The sequence below is a fragment of the Nomascus leucogenys genome, chromosome 10 (genome assembly GCF_006542625.1).
Source record: "Nomascus leucogenys isolate Asia chromosome 10, Asia_NLE_v1, whole genome shotgun sequence".
In the NCBI taxonomy this organism is placed as follows: domain Eukaryota; kingdom Metazoa; phylum Chordata; class Mammalia; order Primates; family Hylobatidae; genus Nomascus; species Nomascus leucogenys.
The window spans coordinates 63,550,183-63,566,481 of record NC_044390.1 but is presented as its reverse complement, the minus strand read 5'-3'; the positions used below and the strand labels follow the sequence as shown (position 1 = coordinate 63,566,481).

The 16,299-nt window shown below is 44.5% G+C and overlaps 1 protein-coding gene across 2 annotated transcripts in view; it reads left to right on the top strand.

Annotated features, from left to right (window-relative positions):
- SLC6A16 (solute carrier family 6 member 16) overlaps positions 1 to 15,365 on the top strand; it is a 36,424-nt gene extending 21,059 nt beyond the window's left edge. The window contains exons 9-13 of one of the 2 annotated variants that reach the window (XM_003269761.3): positions 11,015 to 11,201; positions 11,542 to 11,743; positions 12,160 to 12,319; positions 14,236 to 14,398; positions 14,611 to 15,365. In XM_003269761.3, the coding sequence (XP_003269809.2) occupies positions 11,015 to 11,201; positions 11,542 to 11,743; positions 12,160 to 12,319; positions 14,236 to 14,398; positions 14,611 to 14,880 (982 nt within the window). In that variant the 3' untranslated portion in view covers positions 14,881 to 15,365. The remainder of the gene's footprint in view (positions 1 to 11,014; positions 11,202 to 11,541; positions 11,744 to 12,159; positions 12,320 to 14,235; positions 14,399 to 14,610) is intronic. The other variant, XM_030821888.1, reaches the window with a different exon arrangement.
- The last annotated feature ends 934 nt before the right edge of the window (positions 15,366 to 16,299 follow it).

Here is a 16,299-nt window from a genome sequence, read left to right as displayed (position 1 = left end):
TGTTTTGAAATTATTTTCCTTGGCTACAGAGATCAATAACAAGGGTGACACCAGTCCAAGGTTGGATAGGCATTTGTTGGGCAGATGTTTCTGCAGGAATATTTTGTGTGTGTAAGGTTGCAATGGCCTTTATGCATGGTTATAGTTTTTGTAGTTGTTTTTCTAATCAAACATACAAGTGTGAGAACCCTCTCTTCATGGCCTTCCTCGGCTCAGTTTGCTAGGGTTTTCTTATTTAGTGACTCCATTTTATTCTGATAACATTCACATTTCCTCTTTTGATCAAGATCTTTCTCCAAAAGCATCACTGATCAATCATTCATATTTGGGTTTTCCTATCTCTCAATGATGGGCCTGACTTGGAGTCAGTGTCAAACTCTTGTAGCCACATTTGAGCAACAAGGGACATTTGAAGGGAGTATCTCTTAGGCTAAGTCTATCTGAGGTCCATTATGTAGTTCAATTTTGTCTGTTCCATCGTCTTTTTTTTTTTTTTTTTTTTTTTTTGAGACGGAATCTCGCTCTGTCACCCAGGCTGGAGTGCAGTGGTGCGATCTCGGCTCACTGCAAGCTCCACCTCCTGGGTTCACGCCATTCTCCTGCCTCAGCCTGCCAGGTAGCTGGGACTATAGGCGCCCGCCACCACGCCCAGCTAATTTTTTGTATTTTTAGTAGAGAGGGGGTTTCACCGTGTTAGCCAGGATGGTCTTGATCTCTTGACCTCGTGATCCACCCGCCTCGGCCTCCCAAAGTATGGGGATTACAGGCATCAGCCACCAAGCCCAGCCTGTCTGTTCCATAGTCTTTTGTTATCATCTCAAAGTGTTCGGCTGGGCCAGCATTATTTTGTTAGGAGTGGTACTTCTGTAAAAATTTAACAAGTGAAAGATACAAAGTTTTAAAAAGGGCAAATACAAGGTAAAATTAATAGTAATATGATAATAGTTTTGTGCCCCAAACCTTATCACTTGTATACATCAAATGACTGAAGGGAATTAGATGAGACCTGTTCTAATGGTGTGGCCTGTTTTCTTTTTTTTTCTCTTTTCTTTTCTTTTTTTTTTTTCTGAGACAGAGTCTTGCACTGTCGCCCAGGCTGGAGTGCAGTGGCGTGATCTCATCTCACTGTAACCTCCACCTCCCGGGTTCAAGTGATCCTCCTGCCTCAGCCTCCCAAGTAGCTGGGACTACAGGTGGGCGCCACCATGCCCAGCTAATTTTCATATTTTTAGTAGAGACAGGGTTTCACCATATTGGCCAAGCTGGTCTTGAACTCCTGACCTCATGATCTGCATGCCTTGGCTTCCCAAAGTGCTGGGATTACAGGCGTGAGCCACTGTGCCTGGCCTACTTTCTTTTTAAAGTATTCTTGGTTGTCAGATTTTTTTTTCAGCACTTTGAATATATCATCTTACTCTCTCCTGGACTGCAAGATTTCTGTTGAGAAATGTGTCGATACTTGTACTGGGGCTCCCTTGTATGTGATATGCTTTTCTCTTTCTGCTTTCAGAATTCTTTGTCTTTAGTTTTAAATAATTTGTTTGTAATATGTCTCAATGAACTCTTCTTTGGGTTGAATTTTATTACAGACCTCTGAACTTCTTGTACCTGGATGTTTGTATCTTTCTCCAGATTAGGGAAGTATTCAGCTATTTTTAAAAATAAACTTTGTCCTTTTCTCTCTTCTCCTCTGTAAATCTTGTTATGTAAATATTCTCTTGATGGCCTCCCATAGATATTGTAGACTTTCTTTGGTCATCTTCGTTTCTTTTTCTCCTCTGACTGGATGATTTAAAGTGATGTCTTTGAATTTGCTTATTCTTTCTTCTGCTTTTCTAGTCAGCTGTTGAAGCCATCTATTGTATTTTTTAGTTTATTTTTATTCTTCAGCTCAAAAATGTTTGTTTGGTCATTTTTCATGTTTTCAGTGCCTTTGTTTAGCCTCTTCTTTCATTGTTGTGTTGTTTTCCTGATTTTGTTAAATTGTTTTCTGTGTTCTTTTATAATTAACTGAGATTCTTTAGAACCATTATTGCGAATTCTTTGTCAGGCAATTAGTGGATCTGCAATTTTTTGGAGTCAGTTAATGGAAGTTTATTGTTTTCCTTGGTGTTGTCATGATTCTCCAATTCTTCATGATTTTTATAGTCTTGAGAAAAGCATTTGAAGAAGCATTAACTTCTTCCAGATTTTATGGACTGGACTGGTAAGGAAAGACCTTCACTTGCATGGGGGTTGGAGGAGAAGAGTGGTGCTCTCTGGCACTGGGTCCAGTGGCACAGAGTGCCAACTGTGGGTGGGCGTGTGCGTAGTGGGTCCAGGTTGGAGGGACACAGAGTCTTGTTATCACAGGCAGCTGGGGGCTGTGATGTTGGCACCTGCATGGTCCTTGGTGGCAACAGCTGTGGGAGGTCCACAGTGGCTGTGAACTTCCCACAGAGTTTTCTGGGACCTCAGCTGTGCCTCTTGCCTAGCATTTAGGGGCCAGGACTCGCAGTAGTGGAGGCTGGGGTCAGTGGTGTGCACACACTCTGCTGTAGAGGCTGGCTGTAGGCACAAGCATGGCAGCAGAGGCTAGTTGCAGGCTCATTAATGGTGGCAAGCAGTGGAGTCAGAGGCAGGGGCTGGGGTTGACTAAGGGCATGCATGTGGCAGTGGGGGCTGACAGCTTGTGCGTAATTGCAGGGGCCTGCTGCAGTCTGGCCACAAAGGTCGGGCCATCTGCATGTACGTGGGCAGTTGCAGGGCTGAGCTGGAGGCGTGTGTGCACATGCAGCCGCGGGGCCCAGCTGAGGGTGCAAACGTGATGCTGGAGTTAGAACCTGGGGATGGGGAGGCATGGCTGTGTGCAGGCACATGCATGATAACTGTGCTGGGTCCTTGGCTCAGAGCACTTGTAGAGGCAGCAGCTGGGGGTGACTCCACGGAGGAGGGGTGTTGGCTTAGGCATCCAGAGAATGCGATGGCCACTGGGGTGAGTCCCTGGGTCTGGTCTGGGTGACCATGGTATTGAACAGCTTAGGTGGTTTCAGGGACAGAGGAAGGAGAAATTAGAGTGCCAGGCACCTGGAGACTGTGAAGGTGGAAAAAACTACAGGGCTTTTGCTGCTGCAATGCTGGCAGTTGGTTTCCTCAGTTGTGAAAGCTGCTTGGTTTCTTTGCAGAAAATGGTGCTGGCATCAGCCATTGGTAACACCAAGGGATCCTTGGCGGTGAAAACCGTGGGGAGCTGCTCAGTGGCCAGGAGTGCTGTTGAGGTCCTCAGTACGGAAGTCCGCTAGAGTCACGTGTTGAGCTGGCCACTAGGGGGCGCTGTGGCTCCCACCAGCATGGCTGATACTGACAGCCTGTCCCACTTCTTGGTTCCCCATTATCTCCGTATGTCTCGGCAATGCCAGTCCCCACGGAAATGTGAATGGAGTGAAACTGAAGCTGGTTGGGCAGTGTCCAAAACACTGGGGAAGCTGGTGGTACACCCTGCTCTCATTATGCCTGAAAGAGGGATATGCGAGCCAGGGAATTCCCTCTCCATGCTGAGCAGTGCTGGCTCGGGGGATGGGGTGATGTTGGCAAAATGGAATTGTTCTTTCCACCCTTTCTATGTGGGTTTTTCTAGGGTTCTTTGTCCCACTAAAAGTCGGCTGTAGCTGACTTCTCAATTCTTCCAGAGTAATTTTATTTTTTATTAATTTTTTTTAGACAGAGTCTCGCTCTGTTGCCCAGGCTGGAGTGCAGTGGAGTGATCTCGTCTCATGGCAAACTCCGCCTCCCGGAATCAAGCAATTCTCCTGTCTCAGCCTCCCAGTAGCTGGGATTACAGGAACGCGCCATCATGCCCAGCTAATTTTTGTATTTTTTGTAGAGACGGGGTTTCCCCATGTTGGCTAGGCTGGTCTCGAACTCCTGACCTCAAGTGATCCTCCTGCCTCAACCTCCCAAAGTTCTGGGATTACAGGCGTAAGCCACCGCGCCCGGCCCAGAGTAATTTTTGCTCAAGGATAGTCGCCAAATTGTTGCTCTTTATAGAGAAAGGGAGGCTGGATCCCTTTCTCTGCCATCATGATAGGAAATAATTGGCTCTGTCTCCCATCTTACTTTGCTATTTGTTTCTCCTGGTCTGTATTTCATTTCTTCTCTTTTCTTGCCTTCTTTCGGATTGACTTAGTAGTTATTTATCATTCCGTCTTTTTTTCCTCCGCTAGCCTGGAAGTTATCCACTCTGTTTTCTGATTTAGTGATTTCTCCAGAATTCACAATATGCATTCTTAATTTATCGATGTCTAAAGGTAATCAGTACTTCACTGTCTCTCAAGATAAGGGCTCCAAAACTCTTTATATCCATTTACATGCATTCCTAACTTACATTTGAATGTTATATCATGTTTTTGTTTTGTTTTGTTTTGAGATGGAGTCTTACTTTGTCACCCAGGCTGGAGAGCAGTGGTGCAATCTCAGCTCACTGCAACCTTTGCCTCCTGGGTTCAAGTGATTCTCCTGCCTCAGCCTCTCGAGTAGCTGGGATTACAAGCATGCACCTCATGTATTTTTATTTCATATTATTTTGCTAAAATGCAAAGATATTATTGTTTTATTATATAGTTAATGTTCAATTAGATGTACTACTTCCTATTTATTGCTTTCTTTGATCTTTATTCTGTCTTGCATCCTGGCCCTTCCATGAGGGATTTCCTTCTACTTGAATATCCTTTAAATTACTCTTTTTTTTTTTTTTTTTTTTTTTTTTTTGAGATGGAGTCTCACTCTGTCACTGAGGCCAGAGTGCAGTGACACTGTGTCGGCTCACTGCAATTTCTTGCCTCAGCCTCCCAAGTAGCTGGGATTACAGGTGCCCACGACCACGCCCGGCTAGTTTTTATATTTTTGGTAGAGATGGGGTTTCACCATGTTGGCCAGGCTGGTCTTGAACTCCTGACCTCAGGTGATCCACCTGCCTTGGCCTCCCAAAGTGCTGGGATTACAGGCATGAGCCACCATACCCAGCCTAAATTATTCTTTAGTGATGGTCTGCTAGTGGCCAATTCCCTGCTTTTCTTTTCTGAGAATATCTTTCACTGTGTTTTGAAATCTATTGTATCTGGATATAGATTGCTAGCTTGGCAGTGCTTTTTTTTTTTTTTTTCCTAGCACATTGAAGATAGCCTACTATCTTTCAGCTTTCTCTTTCTCTCTCTCTCTCTTTCTTTCTTTCTTTCTTTCTTCCTTCCTTCCTTCCTTCTTCCTTCCTTCCTTCCTTCTTTCTTTCTCTCTCTCTCTCTCTCTTTCTTTCTTTCTTTCTTTCTTTTTCACCAAGCCTCCCTCTGTCACCCAGGCTTTCGGCTCACTGCAACCTCTGCCTCCCAGGTTCAAGCAATTCTTGTGCCTCAGCCTCCTGAGTAGCTGGGACTACAGGCACACGCCACCACGCCGGGCTAATTTTTATATTTTTAGTAGAGACAGAGTTTCCTCATGTTGCTCAGGCTGGTCTCGAATTCCTGACATCAAGTGATCGGTCTGCCTCATCCTCCCAAAATGCTGGGATTACAGGCATGAGCCACCGCCTCTGGCATCTTTCAGCTTCCTTTTTTTTTTTTTTTTTTGAGGTGGAGTCTCGCTCTGTCGCCCAGGCTGGAGTGCAGTGGCATGATCTCGGCTCATTGCAACCTCCGCCTCCCGGGTTCACGCCATTCTCCTGCCTCAGCCTCCCGAGTAGCTGGGACTACAGGCGTCTGCCACCACGCCTGGCTAATGTTTTGTATTTTCAGTAGAGACGTGCTTTCACCGTGTTAGCCAGGATGGTCTCGATCTCCTGACCTTGTGATCTGCCATCCTCGGCCTCCCAAAGTGCTAGGATTACAGGCATGAGCCACCGCGCCCGGCCCCCAGCTTTCTTTATGGCTGTTGAGAATTCAGTTGTCAGTTTGAAGGCAATTTTTCTTTTTCACAAACAACCTTTTTTACCTTTTCAACTTTTTTTTTTTAGTTTCAGAGGGTACATCTGCAGGTTTGTGATATGGGTAAATTGTGTGTTGCTGAAGTTTAGGGTATGAATTAGCCCATCACCCAGCTAGTGAGCATAGTACCCAACAGGTAGTTTTTGAATCCTCATTCCCCTCCCTTCTTCCTTCTAGTAGTCTTCAGTGTCTATTGCTGCCATCTTTATGTCCATGTGCACTCAATGTATAGCTCCTATTTATAAGTGACAATATATGGTATTTGATTTTCTTTCTTTCTTTCTGTCTGTCTGTCTGTCTTTCTTTTCTTTTCTTTCTTTTCTTTCTTTCTTCTTTCTTTTTTGAGATGGAGTCTCGCTGTGTTGCCCAGGCTGGAGTGCAGTGGCGTGATCTCAGCTCACTGCAACCTCTGCCTCCTGGGTTCAAATGATTCTCCTGCCTCAGCCTCCTGAGTAGCTGGGACTACAGGCACCCACCACCATGCCCAGCTAATTTTTTTGTATTTTTAGTACAGATGGGGTTTCACCGTGTTAGCCAGGATGGTCTCGATCTCCTGACCTCGTGATCTGCCTGCCTCTGCCTCCCAAATGCTGGGATTACAGGCGTGAGCCACCGCACCCCACCAATTTTCTATTCCTATGTTAATTCACTTAGGATAATAGCCTCCAGCTGCATCCATATTGCTGCAAAGGACATGATTTTGTTCTTTTTCATGGCAGCATAGTATTCCACAGTATATATGTATCACATTTTCTTTATCCAGTCTACCATTGATGGGCATCTAGCTTGATTTCATGTCTTTGCTATTGTGAATAGTACTGTGATAAACATATGAGTACATGTATCTTTTTGGTAGAACGATTTATTTTCCTTTGGGTATATAGATCCTGTAATGGGATTGCTGGGTTGAATGGTAATTCCCTTTTAAGTTCTTTGAGAAATCTCCAAACTGCTTTCCACAGTGGCTGAACTAATTTACATTCCCAGCAACAGTGTGTAAGCATTCTCTTTCCTCTGCAGCCTCACCAACATCTGTTATTTTTTGTTTTTTTAATAGCCATTCTGATTAGTGTGGTGAGAAACACACCAATGAGCATTTTTTCATATATTTATTGGCTGCATGTATGTCTTCTTTTGAGAAGTGTCTGTTCATGTCCTTTGCCCATTTTTTAAATGGGGTTATTTATTTTTTGCTTATCAAATTGCTGAAGTTTCTCATAGATTCTGGATATTAGACTATTGTTGGATGCATAGTTTGCAAATATTTTCTCTCATTCAGTGGGTTGTCTGTTCGCTCTGTTGAGTTTCTTTTGCTGTGCAGAAGCTCTTTAGTTTAATTGGATCCCACTTGTCTGTCAACTTTTGTTGTTGCAAGTGCTTTTAGGGACTTTTGATTCATAAATTATTTGCCAAGGCACAGGTAGCTTTTAACATTGTTTCTCTACACCTTCACTGTAATATATCTAATGGGGAATTCCTTTTATTTTGCTTGGGATTCTTTTGGCTTCTTGCATCTATGGATTACTCTTTTCATTAGTTCCAAAAATTCTCAGCCTTTGTTTGTTCACATATTGTCTCTGACTCACTGGCCATGTCATCTCATTTGTTATACCTTTTGACTATATCATCTAGGTCTTAGAAACTCTCATATTTTCTACCTGTGTTCCTCTCACTCCTGGCCCCAATTAATCACCAATCTGTTTTCTATCATCATGGATTAGATTTGTCTTTGTTTTTCTTTAGAGTAAATAGAATCATATGCATTCTTATACCTGACTTCTTTCACTTAGCATGTTTTTAGTATTCATCTATGATACTGGATGTATTGGAGGTTCGTTCCTTTTTATTCCTAAGTATTATTCCGTTTTATGATTATACCACAATTTATCCATTCTCCTACTCATAGGCATCTGAGTTGTTTCCAGTTTAGGGCTGTCTCGAGTAGAGCTGCTTTGAGAGTTCATGTACAAGTCCTTGTATGGACATATGTTTTCATTTCTCTTGGATAAACACCTAAGAGAAGGATCATTGGGTCACTGGGTTACATGGTAATGGTATGTTTAATTTCATAAGAAATTGTGGAACTGTTTCCAAAGTGGTTTTAAATCAGTTTTCCATTCTTACTAGTAAGGTATGAGAGTTCTGGTTGTCCTGCATCCTTGTCAATACTTGATGACATCAGGCTTTTTAATTTTAACCATTCTGGCAGATGTGTGGTGTGGTATGCCATTGTGATGTTAATTTGCCTGTTTCTCAGGACTACTGATGTTGGCTACCTTTGAAAGTGCTTACTGGCCTTTTACAGAACTTGTCTTGTAAAGTGTCTTTTCAAGTCTACTGCCCATTTTAAAAATCAGGTTTTTTTTTTAGGTGGTGAAATTATTGAGTTGTAAGCATTCTTTATATATCCTAAATGCAAGTTCTTTGTCAGTTGTACATATTGTGGATATTATATCTCATTCTGGGGTTTGTCTTTTGTTAAAGAAGACTTTTGATGAAAAGACATAATTTTGATGATGCCCGATTTATCAATTTTCTTTCATGTTTTGAGCTTTTTACATCCTAAGACAGTTCTGTTTACCTCAAAGTTGCAAAGATTTTTTTTTTTTTTTTTGAGATAGAGTCTCACTCTGTTGCCCAGGCTGGAGTGCAGTGGCATGATCTTGGCTCACTGCAGCCTCTGCCTCCCAGGCTCAAGTGATTCTCCCGTCTCAGTCTCCCAAGTAGCTGGGTCTACAGGCACCCGCCACCACGCTTGGCTAATTTTTGTATTTTTAGTAGAGACGGGGTTTCACCATGTTGGCCAGGCTGGTCTTGAACTCCTGACCTCAAGTGATCTGCCCACCTCAGCCTCCAAAAGTGCTGGGATTACAGGCATGAGCCACCGCGCCTGGCCAAGATTGCAAAGATTTTTCTCCTGTGTTTTAAAGTTTTTGCTTTTTCTGTTTAGATATCTATTTCACATAAATTTCTGTATAAGGTATGAGGCAAGGATCAAGATTAAATTTTTTTCTATTTAGATATTCAGTTGTTCTAACACTATTTGTTAATAAGACTATTCTTTTCTTATTAAGCTGCCTTGGTATCTTTGTTGACAATTAGTTGACCACAATGTGTTTCTGGGCTCTACTCAGGATCATTAGTTAACATGTCTATTTTTTTTTTAAACCAATACCACCCTGCTTTGATTACTAAAGTATTATAGTAAATCTTAAAATCAAGTTGTATGAGTTCTCCAACTGTGTTATTTTTTTCCCAAAATTGTTTTGACTATTGTAGATCTTTGTTATCCAAGTAAATTTTAGAATTACCTTCCCAGACTGAGTGTGGTGGCTCATGCCTGTAATCCCAGCACTTTGGGAGGCCGAGGCAGGCAGATCACCTGAGGTCCAGAGTTCGAGACCAGCCTGGCCAACATGATGAAACCCTGTCTCTACTAAAAATACAAAAATTAGCCAGGCATGGCGGTGCACGCCTGTCCCAACTACTTGGGAGGCTGAGGCAGGAGAATTGCTTGAACCTGGGAGGCGGAGGTTGCAGTGAGCGGAGATCGCACCAATGCACTCCAGCCTGGGCAGCACAGCGAGGCTCCATCTCAAAAAAAAGAAAAAGAAAATAAAAAGCCTGCCATGGTGTTAACTGGGATTGCATCAAATCTGTAGATCATTTCTGAAACAGCTTTCCTTGCATTCCCAGTTGTGTAGAAGGGCCGGGAGCAAGCTTCTGCTTCATTTTTATTGTGAAGGTGTAGCCCTTTGAAGTGTCAGATTGAAGAGGGGAACTTCTATTCTGATCCTTATTTTGGGCAGGCTCTGGTGTTTTATATCTGGCCTCCATGGCCCCCTTTTGTATCTGAAAAGTCGTAACATTGGAAACTGCAGGTCCAGTTTGTTGTATTTGGCATACATCTTTGGGACAAAGTATCTTTGGAAGTCCCCTTTCTCCACTGCTTTGCCTGTACTTCAATTTTTACCTGATAATTCCTTATTATCTGCTCAACATTTTTATTTTGTTAGAAGATTTAAAAATATCTCTCCAGCCTTTTAAATTACTTCCAATGAGAAAATTGGTTCAAATCTCTAGCTTATTACTGGAATAGCATATAGTATTTTATTTTCTAAAATGTGATCAAACTCTACTTGCTTGCCTTTTGCTTTTATCAGTGAATCTTGGCGAGCTGTCCATTGCAGTTCTTACAGAGCAATGAGCTGATTTTTTTTTTTTTTTTTTTTTTTTTTTGAGATGGAGTCTCGCTGTCGCCCAGGCTGGAGGGCAGTGGCGTGATCTCGGCTCACTGCAACCTCTGCCTCCCAGGTTCAAGCGATTCTCCTGCCTCAGCCTCCCGAATAGCTGGGACTACAGGCACCGCGCCACCACGCCCAGCTGATTTTTGTATTTTTAGTAGAGATGGGGTTTCACCATGTTGGCCAGGATGGTCTCAATTAATGAGCTGAATTTTTAAGGATTTGTAGGAGTTAGCCAAGTGAAGAATGGTGGTGGGGGTGGAGTTGGTATTGTGTGTGAGGCGGTATGATGGGCCCTGAAACGGTAAGTAGTTAAATCTGGCCAGAACATGGAATGTGAAGAGGGCCATAGGGACATATGAGGCCAAAATGGTCAGCAGGGCTCACATCAAAAAGTCGAACCAGCAGTTGCTCTCACACAGCACGGCTCCATGGGAACGTTATGAGCATGGTCTGTGTGCTCCCGGACATGCGGTAATAGGAACTTCAGAAAGTTGGCTTTTACCCGTTAGTCTCAGCAGAGAGGGAAGGTAGAGAGTGAATAAGAAACCCCATCACTAGAACAGAGGCCACAGAGTCCCCAGGAAGACTAGAAAATGCTTCTCCTAGGCTCTCCCATGGTCATAAATTCTCCAGGATTACACAAACGAATTCATGTCCCTGAAGGCGGGTGCCTTCTAGATTTCATCCCAGGCTCTGTCTTACCCGGATCAGTAATGCTAAGCCAGTGATAGCCTTTTCTATCTTGAAGATAAGGGAAAAGGAGACTATCTTCTACTGGGCCAAATGGTTCGATTTGATTCAACCCCCTATCCCCAGGAATGCTGAAATACTTTTAAAGCTGATAAACCTAGGGAAACTGCCTCCTGACGCCAAGCCCCCTGTCAACCTGCTTGACAACCCAACCTCCATCTACAACGCCTGGTTCAGTGGCCTTCCCCAGCACATCAAAAGCATGGTTCTCCGCGAGGTGACTGAGTGCAACATAGAGACTCAGTTTCTTAAGGTCAGTAAAAATAGCTGAGGGGGGAGCCTAGAGTTCCGGAAAGCCTTTAGCACAACAGAAATTTTAGCTTTTATTAGCACCAGAAAATATCCCGGAAGCACCAGGATCTTCTGTGGCTCTCAGTAATACAAAGTACTATAGTTTGCGGAATGGCCTTCCATGGATAATGCTAGGTGGATTGATTTTCCATGTCAGGGGGTTAGCTTGGAGATCTGATTTTCTCAGTGATCCAGGGATTTTCAGGAGTTTTCCAGGGAAGATAGAATGTATACTGGTCTATATTTTTTTGTTATTGTTTAGTTCAATGACACTTTAACACCTGTTTATTCTCTCTTTGCAGGCTAGCGAGGGCCCAAAGTTTGCATTTCTGTCCTTTGTTGAAGCCATGTCCTTCCTTCCTCTGTCTGTCTTCTGGTCCTTTATCTTCTTCCTGATGTTGCTGGCCATGGGGCTGAGCAGTGCAATAGGGATTGTGCAGGGCATCATTACTCCACTCCAGGACACCTTCTCTTTCTTCAGGAAACATACAAAGTTGCTCATAGGTACTCTGACCTAGGCCCTACTCCTAACAATGACCCTGACCCCTGACACCACTGGGACTCTCTTTTTGGGACAGGGTCCCTGTAGCCCAGGCTGGAGTGCAGTGGTGTGATCTCGGCTTACTGCAACTTCTGCCTCTTGGGTTCAAGTGATCCTCCCACCTCAGCCTCCCCAGTAGTTGGGACCATAGGCGTGCATCACCACACCTGGCTGTTTTGTAGTTTTTGCAGAGACGGGCTTTCGCCATGTTGCCAGGCTGGTCTCAGACTCCTGAGCTTAAGCAATCTGCCCACTTTGGCTTCCCAAAATGCTTGGATTACAGATGTAAGCCACCACGCCCGGCCACCAGCCCTGGTCTATGACCCTTGTCACCCAGCCCTGACTTCTAACCTTGATCCAGATCTCATGTTTTCTCCAGTGGAAGTCTTTCTGCTCATGTTCGTGTGCGGCCTCTTCTTCACGCGACCTTCAGGCAGCCACTTCATCAGACTGCTGAGTGACTACTGGATAGTCTTCCCCATCATCGTCATTGTCGTGTTTGAGACCATGGCTGTATCCTGGGCCTATGGGGCCAGGAGGTGATGTCCTAAGCCGAGGTTCTCACAAAGCATGGGACTATAGGGAAGGTTGACCCCTTTCTTGTTGCCTCTAGTGTCAACCCAACTAGTGTGACATAGGGACCCTTAATTTCAGAGTCTTCTGGGAAATCTTTTTATTCATTCATCCATTTTCACATATATTTTGGGTGCTGAATATGTGCCAGGCACTGTTTTAGTCATCAGGGATAGGGGCATTGAATAAAAGAAGTATTCCTATTCTCAGAAAGCTTACATTTTAGTGGTCTAGAGAGACAATAAACAAATTAGCAAATGAAGAATAAAAACATCGAGAATAAATATAGGTGATAGGAAGAATCAAAGGGTGAGGTCAGATGGCCCATAGTGGGAGTGTGTGTGGGCACCAATCCACATACAACTTCAGGGAGGGCCCTTCCAATAAGGTGACATGTGAGCAGACTCCTGAATGATAGGAGGGAGGGAGTCATGACAAGATTTTGAGGAAAGTGCTCCCTGCAGAGAAACAGAAATTACCAAGGCCAGAGGAAGCATAATGCCTAGAGTTTCTGAGAAACAAAGAAGTCAGAGAGGCTGGAATAGAAGATATTAGGAGATGAGGCTAGAGAAGTGATGGCAGCCAAGTCATATAGGGTTTTGTAAGCCATGATAGGACTCAGCTTTGTATGCAGAATGACAGATGAAGCATTGGAGGGTTTTGAGTAGGAGAATGACATTTTCCAGTGGGAGTGCCATTATTAGATTTGTTTTTTAAAAAGGTATCTATGGCTGCTGTCTGGAGAACAGACCAGGAAAAGTCGAGAGTGAAGCCAGGATAAGAGTTGGAAGCTATGTAATATTTCTTTCTTTCTTTCTTTCTTTTTTTTTTGAGATGGAGTCTTGCTCTGTTGCCCAGGCTGGAGTGCAGTGGTGTGATCTCAGCTCACTGCAACCTCCACCTCCTAGGTTCAAGCAATTCTCCTCCCTCAGCCTTCTGAGTAGCTGGGATTACAGGCATGCACCACCACGCCCGGCTAATTTTTGTATTCTTAGTAGAGACAGGGTTTCACCATGTTGGCCAGGCTGGTCTGGAACTCTTGACCTCATGATCACCTGCCTCAGCCTCCTAAAGTGCTGGGATTACAAGTGTGAGCCACCCTGCCTGGTGAAAGCTACGTAATATTTCAAGTGAGAGCTAAGAATGGCTTGGCCAAAAGTAGAGGAGTTGTGGATTAAGAGAAGTGGTCTGATTCTGGGAGGCAGAGCTACCTGGGAAAGACAACAAGATAATCTGGGAGTGAGACCTGGAAGATATAACTGTGGAATGTAAGTCTATAGTAGAGGTAGCCAGGGCAACTCCGGGGGCACGGATGGTTAGTTAAGGAAGACTGGAGAGTTAGGGAAGGTCGCCTAGAGGAGAGGATGCTTGAGCAGAGCCTGGACAGATGAGTAGGTGGAGATAGGGTGATGGGCACCCTAGACCAAAAGACCCCACTTTTATATTTATTGAGATTGAGAATATGTACTAAAGGAGACTGGATAGTTGGCTGAAATAAACTAGATAAGTTCCCCAAGGGCCAAATGCCACTTTCTTTTATCTGTGTTGTTCACTGCTGGATATCCAGCACTTAGAAGAGTTCCTGGCACATCATAGACATTCTCATATTTGTGGGATGAATGAAAGAGACTTGGCCTTTCTCCTGAGGCCATTGGATACCCATGGAACATTCTTGAGCAGGAGAGGGGTGTTTGGAAAATTTTCTTGGGTTGGGATAGAAGACAGACTGACTAGGGGGAAGATGAGAGAGGACAAGACTTGAGATGAAACAGGAGATTAGAGATACAATAGAATGTTTGAAAGATGCCAAGGTTGGGCTGGCCCTGCCTCCAAGGTGGTGAGGCCTAACTGGGCATCCCACACTCTGGTGGCCCTTCTCCAGGTTCCTTGCAGACCTGACAATCCTGTTGGGCCACCCCATCTCTCCCATCTGTGGTTGGCTGTGGCCCCGTCTGTGTCCAGTTGTGCTGCTAATCCTGTTTGTGACCATGATGGTTCATCTTTGTATGAAGCCGATCGCCTACATGTCCTGGGACTCAAGCACTGTGAGCCTCCCCCAGGACCCAGAACCCCTTTGGGAGTGGGGACCAGACCTTTCAATTCACTCTGGGTGAAAGAACCCAGTCATCTCATTCTCTTACTGCCGGAAGATTCATGGGTTTTCTGCTTTGGTTCCCCACCCACCCTTGCCCTCCACAACTATTCCTCTTCTCTTGGGGATTTTGATATTCTGAACCTTTTTCCCATCTCTCCACAGTCAAAAGAGGTGCTTCGACCATACCCACCATGGGCACTGCTCTTGATGATCACCCTTTTTGCCATTGTCATCCTCCCCATCCCTGCATACTTTGTATACTGCTGCATACATAGGATTCCCTTCAGGCCCAAGAGCGGAGATGGGCCTATGACAGCCTCCATATCCCTACCCCTAAGTCACCAGCTAACACCCAGTAAAGAGGTTCAAAAGGAAGAAATTCTACAAGGTGATGAAACAAAGTACCCATCAACTTGTCATGTGACTTCCTAACTTCATTAATTTGGCTTCACATAACATACCCCTTAGAACAGATCCAATAGGCAACTCTTAATATCAGTTTGCAACTGTTGATGTCCCTGGATCCAGAACCACTTTTATTTCCAAGAGGAGGGGCGTTCTTTGGGGGGGGTTCATGGGGCCTGGCCTTGCAATCTCTTCCTGGGTCCCATCTTACCTGGTGACCACCATCATTGTTTTCCCCATCCTCTTCCTCAACACACATACATGCACAAGTCATATACAATACTAGTGATGTCTACCAGTCCTGCTACTTCTGGGGTGCCTGTCTCCTGGAATGGAGCTGGAGGAGCAATGCTGTTGGTCAATAAATCAGTCTACTGGAACTCCAAGGACTGGATGTAAGCAGATCTTTTTTTCTATAGATGTCTCAGATGTTCAGTTTTCCTGTCACAAGGCTTCTAGTCTGTATTAGTTTGTTTTCACACTGCTAATAAAGACATACCTGAAACTGGGAACAAAAAGAGGTTTAATTGGACTTACAGTTCCACATGGTTGCGGAAACCCCTGATAAACCCTTCAGATCTCGTGCGACTTATTCACTATCACGAGATTAGGATGGAAAAGACCAGCCCCCATGATTCAATTACATCCCCCTGGGTCCCTCCCATAACACGTGGGAATTCTGAGAGATATAATTGAAGTTGATATTTAAATGGGGACACAGTGAAACCAATCATTCTGCCCCTGGCCCCTCCAAATCTCATGTCCTCACATTTCAAAAGCAATCATGCCTTCCCAACAGTCCCCCAATGTCTCAACTCATTTCAGCATTAACCCAAAAGTCCAAAGTCTCATCTGAGACAAGGCAAGTCCCTTCCACCTATGAGCCTGTAAAATCAAAAACAAGCTAGTTACTTCCTAGATACAATGCGGGTACTGGTGTCAGGTAAATACAGCCATTCCAAATGAGAGAAATTGGCCAAAACAAAGGGGTTACAGGGCCCATGCAAGTCCAAAATCTAGCAGGGGAGTCAAATTTTAAAGCTCCATAATGATCTCCTTTGACTCCAGATCTCACATCCAGGTCACACTGATGCAAAAGATGGGTTCCCATGGTCTTAGGCAGTTCCACCTCTGTGGCTTTGCAGGGTACAGCCCCCCTTCCGGCTGCTTTCGCAGGCTGGTGTTGAGTGCAGCTTTTCCAAGCTCATGGTGCAAGCTGTCAGTGGATCTACCATTCTGGGGTCTGGAGGACAGTGGCCCTCTTCTCACAGCTCCACTAGGCAGTCCCCCAGTAGGGACTCTGACTCTGTGTAAGGGCTCTGATCCCACATTTCCCTACTGCATTTCCCTCCCTGGCAGAGGTTCTCCATGAGGGCTCTGCCCCTACAGAAAACTTTTGCCTGGACATCCAGGCATTTCCATACATCTTCTGAAATCTAGACGGAG